We start from the raw sequence: 7,467 nt of genomic DNA on the forward strand, positions 1-7,467 counted from the left end.
TCATTGATAACGAGACGATAACAAGACACTGTCACTAGTAACAAGAACAAGACACTGTCACTGATAAAATAAACTGTCACTTTCACTGGTAACAAGTCAATGATACTGATAACAAGACACTGTCATTGATAAAATAAACTGTCACTGTCACTGGTAACAAGCCAATGATACTGATAACAAGACACTGTCATTGATAAAATAAACTGTCACTGTCACTGGTAACATGAACAAGGCACTGTCACTGATAACAGACACTATCACTGATAACAAGACACTGTCATTGATAAAAGACTCTGTCACTGGAACAAACCACTGTCACTAGTGACAAGAAACTGTCACTGGCAACAACACAATGTTACTGTTAACAAGACACTGTCATTCATTACAAGACACCGTCACTGATAACAAGCCAATGACATCACTGATAACACACTGTTACTAGCAACAAGACACTGTTACTGGTAACAAAGACACTGTCATTGATAACTGATAACAAAACACTTTTACTGATAACAAGCCAATGACACTGATAACACCCTGTCACTGGCAACAAGACACTGTTACTGGTAACAAAGACACTGTCATTGATAACTGATAACAAAACACTTTTACTGATAACAAGCCAATGACACTGATAACACACTGTCACTGGCAACAAACCACTGTCACTAGTGACAAGAAGCTGTCACTGGCAACAACACAATGTTACTGTTAACAAGACACTGTCATTAATTACAAGACACCGTCACTGATAACAAGCCAATGACATCACTGATAACACACTGTTACTAGCAACAAGACACTGTTACTAGTAACAAGACACTGTCATTGATAACTGATAACAAAACACTTTTACTGATAACAAGCCAATGACACTGATAACACACTGTCACTGGCAACAAGACACTGTCACTGATAACAACACAGTAATAAAGCGTTCTTGCACATTTCTCATAGTTGAATGCACCTAAACAAGATTTATGACATAAAAATATCAACTGATGCAAACTTTGTTTTAACGTATGTAAACTTTCAATCCTCAGACTGACTCACTTAAATAATTTTATAAATCAATTATTATTTTGTCATTTTGTCAAATCAAGCTCTCTAACGCCATAACCACAATGCTAGACTGAGGGATATTGGCGGTGTTGCCTTATTTTAAGAGCACCACATAACCCCGCCTATCTCCACTTAACATTTTAAACTATTAATTTTACTATAAACGTGGTATTTTTTGTAATAAGACAGTAACTGACACTCGCTGTAAGTCTTTTAAAAAGCAAAGAAAAACTTAGTAATAATTAAAATTTGACTTAGTCGATTAAAATGACAAAAAAATGACACCTCCACCAGGATGAAAGAGCCTCTCTCATTGACAACCATGTTAGAACTGGTGGACATAGGCGGTGTTCTTTTAGCGAGTAAGATAGGCGGTGTTAGAAGAAATACGATAGCAGCGAATTCTGTTGGATTTTCATTAAACTACGTCGCAAGGACGTGTAAAATGCATAGGTTTCCATAGAGATACAAAAATCTCAATTTTGCCAAAAATGTCACTTAGGCGGTGTTATTTCTTAAGCGACGATATTTTTTCTATCAACCATGAAAATCAACTAGGTTTTCAGTAGCAGCAGGAGTAAGATTAAGTATACTAAATAAAGTTGAAGAAGAGATGTTATTTCACTAATTTTGGATCAGGTTTTGAAAAAAACCCAGGAATCCGTAAAAAGTCTTTCTTCAAATACTTTTTGGCAAGAGCCATTGCTATCAAATCTCTCATTGTCAACATAGCTTTCTCATTCGGCATTTCATCTGGAAAAGATAATAAAAGTGATCAGAATTTTTGTGGCCAATCCATCAATCTAGACAAGCAAAATATACATTAACAGGTGCGATGTTTTATGAATTGTTTTATCATATTATTAAATTATCATAGTCAATATTGAAATGCTGAAAACACCCCCCTATCTATTCAAATACTTTTGCTTTCAAATTAATATCTGTATGTTTATTTTTTTCATAGAATGTGTTGTTTTTTTACATTTTCATGCATAAGATTATGAAACATAATGCAACTCTCTGAAACCTAATTTACGTTAGATCTTGACAAAAATGCTCCTTAAGCTTGTTTCCCTATTTTCCTTATTACTAAATGTCTCTTTGCCTTTTAGAATCTAGCTTGGAAGTTAGGTTAACTGACATTTTTTTACATAACTGATTTGCAATTAAAATACAAATTTGTCAAAAGCAAAGCTTTTTTAAACTTATGTAAAACCACACTATACTCCAATGCATGTATGTACCTACCGTATGGAGCTATGTAAGCAAATATGAGACATTTTCCATTCCAGTCAAGCTTCTGCCAAGACTCTTCGGCTCTTTCAGGGTTTGTGTGGTAAATTTGCACATCAAAGCCTCGTCCTTCATACACAAAACCATTTCCACCAACTAGGAAACTGCAAAACATATACAAGTGAATCTTAAATTTTGTCATTTGGAATTTCGGGAAAAGGCATGTGGCTGGGGATATTATCCACAATAATATCTCTCATATAACCTAAACTTTAATCATCAAAACTTAACTTCTAACAAAGAGTAAATGATTAATTATTGTAAAGTGAATTTACCTTCATAAGCTTACAAACCTGTACTTAATGTCCGGAACATCTTTTCCTTCGGTCATATGCTGTTCCTGAAGTTTCCGACAGACTCTTATGCAGTCTTCATGGAACATACATTGATGTGTGCCTGTCATCTGCGTAATACGGACAACTCTCTAAATCGTTTTAAAAGTTCAAGGTGTAAATTTAAATGATTGAGTGAGTGGTATTCTTTGCCAACTATATTTATGGCCACTCTTTTTATCCAAACATAACTTGTGAAAACCTAAACAAATCAATTGGAAGTAATCAGTTTTTTTTTGTTTTTAAAATGCTTCAATGTCAATAAATCATATTTGTATTAATTTTGTGCAAGTAAGAAAACAAGTGGTTAGGGTACAGAGGAAGGTACCTCAAGATTTTATACAAAAACAAAGCTGTATTATGTATATAGGAGGAGTAAAAACAAATACTCTACCAGTTTAAAGAGCTGTAAAGCAATTTTTCACATGCATGGCTCACAGTCTGCTTTTCAAAGCTCGTCTGTACTGTAATCACCTAATAAAGGAAGCCTAACAAAGGTAGGGTAAGTTTCAAAATTGCTTACCTCAGTAACAAGGTATTCACAGGGTGTATCCAAAGGAGCAAAGAATTTGGGGTCTTTTGCCCCCCAGTCGAATCTTTTCACATACTCAAATGGGTATCGTGGGTCCACCCATACCTCTGATTTCTTAAACTAAAACAAGAGTTTAAAATTGTTATGAGATGATATATAATTAGAGGGGAAACCAGTTTCTTACTTTATTTGATTTGATTATAAATAGCAAATATTAAAGAAAACCCTACCTAAAAGATAAAATCTACAATAATGAATAAATCTAATATATAAAATTCTCGTGTCACAGTGTTTGTCTGCAAACTCCTCCGGAACGACTTCACCGATCGTTATGAAATTTGGTGTGTAGATTCTGTAGGTATGCGAATCGGACGTAAACTATTTCCCGTTTCGAAATTCTTAAAAGGGCTCCGCCCCAGTGGCTCTGGAGTTTCCCATGTTAACCTTATGAGAAATGGAATTAATGAATCTTAACAGCTGTTTCAATTAAACAAGTTGGTTCTGTTCTATGATGTTCAATAGCATTAAAGTTACAAGGATTACCAACAGGGTGCAGCACTATTATTTCTTTTACATTTATGACAACAGCTAATTTGCAACCAAAAGGTGAGTGAGCGTAGCGAACGAACTTCAACCTGGAGGCGAGTTAGCGTAGCGAACGAGCTAACCTGAAGGCAAGTGAGCGCAGCGAACGAGCTCCAACCTAAAGGTGAGTGAGCGTAGCGAACGAGCTCCAACCCAAAGGTGAGTGAGCGTAGCGAACGAACTTCAACCAGGACGTGATTGAGCGATGCGAACGAGATCATCTTGAAAATTAAACGTAACGGTACTTTCTTTCCATCGGTCTGTCTTAGGGGAAACCTATAACTTAGGCGATACGAAGTTCGCCGGGTCAGCTAGTAATTTATATAAATGTAAATAAATAATAAATCTATCTTCTATATATATAAAATCCAATGTATGTTTGTTTGTATGTTTGTCCTTTATGGACTCCGAAACCGCTCGACAGATTGTAATGAAACTTTCAGGCATTATTAAGCATTATTCAATGATGGTTTGTGTAAAGTTTGGTGCAGATCCGTCAAAAGGGCTCCGCACCAGTGGCTCTGGAGTTTCCCATGTTAACCTTATGAGTACTCATATTTAAATGGAATTAAAGAAAATTAACAGCTGGTTTAACTAAGCAATTTGATTCTGTGATGTTCAATAGCATTAAAAGTTAATAAGTTTACCAACAGGGTGCAGCACAATTATATTTTTTAAATTTATGACATTTGACAACAGCTAATTTGCAACCAAAAGGTGAGTGAGCGTAGCGAACGAACTTCAACCTGAAGGCAAGTGAGCACAGCGAACGAGCTCCAACCTAAAGGTGAGTGAGCGTAGCGAACGAACTTCAACCAGGATCTTGAAAATGAACAAGCATTTGACATAAAAGCATAGGACAGGACGACGTCTGTCGGGCCCGCTAGTATATATATATAAGGCAAAGCCCTCACTGACTGACTGACTCACTCACTCACTCACTCACTCATCACTAATTCTCCCACTTCCCATTTACCTAGGAGGCTGAAATTTGGTACACTGATTCTTTAGGCATTAAATAGGAAAACTAAGTTGTTTTTATTCTGATCGGACTCTCGGGCTCCGCCCCAGTGGCTCTGGAGTTTCCCATGTTAACCTTATGAGTACTTATATTAAAATGGAATTAAGAATCTTAACAGCTGTTTCAATTAAACAAGTTGGTTCTGTTCTATGATGTGCAATAGCATTAAAGTTACAAGGATTACCTACAGGGTGCAGCACTATTATTTTTTTTAGTTTATGACAACAGCTAATTTGCAACCAAAAGGCGAGGGAGCGTAGCGAACGAACTTCAACCTGGAGGCGAGTTAGCGTAGCGAACGAGCTAACCTGAAGGCAAGTGAGGGCAGCGAACGAGCTCCAACCTAAAGGTGAGTGAGCGTAGCGAACGAACTTCAACCAGGTCGTGATTGAGCCATGCGAACGAGCTCACTTATGAAGTAAAACGGGGCAAAGCCCGCGGGTACAGCTAGTAATTTATATAAATATAAATAAATTATTGTCCTAAGGGTAACACAACTTGTAAGCACTTTTTCTTTCTTACACCACCTTCAACCCCTATATGGGGGTAGTTAAAAAAAATAATGTGTTTTACAGGAGCAGTTGTTTCTCAAGTTCTAAGATAGAGATATCAATAAACTTTTTTTATTTCAATCCTCTCAGTAGTACCTACCTGTAGTATGGGTTTTCCCATAAGCCAACTATAGCTTATAAAATATAAAATAAAATTAATTCATATTATTTTTTTAGTTTTTTTCATATTAAGTTTATTTTTTTTAATACTTATTTTTATATTTTAAAGTAATCTAAACTACAGGTTATAGATACATATATTACCTACAAAATAAGAAAAATTAAGCTTCTAAGTAAGTTAGAACTGTAGTGACAGCTGTTTGTGTATTTGTAAAAATCCATCCATTATTAACGGAGTAGTAGTGTTTTTAAAAAATCACCTTCTCGTATTATATATGAGGATATGTCATAACTGTATGTATACTTTAATGTAAAATAATGAATTTTACTTACATTAAAATCTGTTTGAAAATCAGGATTTTGATCAAGTTTTGAAGGCCAAACCTTTGGCCAGGTTGGTTGTACTTTATTAGCTTCTGCAGCCCATTCAGGGGGTTCATCACTGTACAGAAACATATTGGAATAAAGAATTACCAAATAAAACAATAGTGTAGAGACATTTAAAATTATACCTAAACAACTGAGTTCATACAGCTTACTAAAAAACTTTACATGGTTTTATCTCACTTTTGATATTTTGTTAATTCATGATATAATTTATCAGCATCTGACAGTATCAGCTTTCAGAATTAATAATCATATTTTAGAAACACAGAGCACTATTTTTAAATATCATTTTGTGTAGAAGGGGGGGTCAGAAAATTATGTTTAATGAAAAATAATTCTAAACAATGCCATGTTAAAGAATAAAACATGTTTTCCAATGTTTATTTAAAACTGAAATGAATTTTAAAACTGAAAATGCTTATCCATATTAATGTCCAGGGGGGAGAAAGTAAAAACTAAAGATTGTTCTCAGTTTATGGCGTGGGGTTGAATTCAATTTCATTGTATTCACTTCAGTGGGTAAATTAATTTCAGGATTGTTAAGATGTTAAGTTTCATGTATATTAATGCAAAATCTTGGGTGCTATTCTTGGGGCAATTCTGATTCATAGAATTGATTGCTTCTAGTAATTAATGCTAAGGATATATATATACATATAGTACAGCATGAGGAAACTTTTGCCATAAAACAAAACATTATTTATAATTTGATATTTTATAAAAAAAATATAAAACATGAGATTTTCCCTATAGATTGACATTTCTTTCAACTGATTAAAGATTTTAGTGATTCTTTATGTATATTTGTTTGTTATTTCACTAAACTGATTACCTATACAAAACATTGTTAAGAAATATTTTTCATGTTAATATAAAATAGTATAATTACCTACAGAAGTGTATGTTTTTATATTGTTTTAACAATTGTTTGTTGAGCAGAAATGATGATCTTACTTTGACTGATTACTTGAACAAAATTTACACAGTATAACTGTGACATTTAACTAAATATATAACCTTTGTAAAGTCTATTAGTATTCTATTCTTTTTGGTCAGATATAGGATTCTTTAATTACATTAAAATTCAAACGTATATAAACCGTAGCATAAATTTAACAACCACTTCTCCACCCAAGGGACCCAGGTTTGAAGAAAATGTTTCTGAATATTAATTACGTTTAAAGGCTTAAACCTGTTGTCTAAAGGGGTTAGCAAAATGGAATGAACAGCAGTGTAGAGGGAGAGGGTTTCAATTAACTAGAGTTAAATTGCTTGTAAAACAAAATTATTTTGAGTTAATTTCAACAAGACTTGTTGTTGACTGTTGTGGTGTGTGTAATAGCAGTACCCAAAAAATTATATTAAATTATTCTACGGATAAAGATACTGTATGAGATTTTTACAACTTCTTACTCAGCTCATTTTTTCCATTTGAACACCTATAACCATTTTCTATTCACACATTTTATTATAAATCTTTTGTTTGCACATGTTTTTTGGTTTATTAATTAATTATTCTACCCATGGGAGTTTCTTTTTTTGTTAAATAATTGTAAGCTGTGCTGAAAACGACTATTTTGACAA

The 7,467-nt window shown here is 33.9% G+C and overlaps 1 protein-coding gene across 1 annotated transcript; it reads right to left on the reverse strand.

Moving 5' to 3' along the window:
* Positions 1 to 1,476: 1,476 nt before the first annotated feature.
* On the reverse strand, positions 1,477 to 6,015 carry LOC128988085 (peptidoglycan recognition protein 3-like). The gene is made up of 5 exons (XM_054409281.1): positions 5,830 to 6,015; positions 3,211 to 3,339; positions 2,649 to 2,758; positions 2,311 to 2,459; positions 1,477 to 1,815 (listed from the first exon to the last, which is right to left on the reverse strand). The coding sequence occupies exons 1-5, from the start codon at positions 5,950 to 5,952 to the stop codon at positions 1,679 to 1,681; spliced, it is 648 nt and encodes a 215-aa protein (XP_054265256.1). The 5' UTR covers positions 5,953 to 6,015; the 3' UTR covers positions 1,477 to 1,678.
* Between the last annotated feature and the right edge of the window lie 1,452 nt (positions 6,016 to 7,467).

This window comes from Macrosteles quadrilineatus, unplaced genomic scaffold, assembly GCF_028750875.1.
Source record: "Macrosteles quadrilineatus isolate MER2022 unplaced genomic scaffold, UCM_ALF_1.0 Scaffold_2__2_contigs__length_208266976, whole genome shotgun sequence".
NCBI lineage: Eukaryota > Metazoa > Arthropoda > Insecta > Hemiptera > Cicadellidae > Macrosteles > Macrosteles quadrilineatus.

Bases quoted from the DNA above. Each gene is read 5' to 3' on its own strand.
- LOC128988085 (XM_054409281.1), bottom strand. From the start codon at position 5,952: ATGTTTCTGTACAGTGATGAACCCCCTGAATGGGCTGCAGAAGCTAAT. The intron at 2,759-3,210 runs GTAAGCAATTTT...CGTATTACGCAG, and splicing joins GTGAATACCTTGTTACTGAG to ATGACAGGCACACATCAATG. The intron at 1,816-2,310 runs GTAGGTACATAC...TATCTTTTCCAG, and splicing joins TGCTTACATAGCTCCATACG to ATGAAATGCCGAATGAGAAA.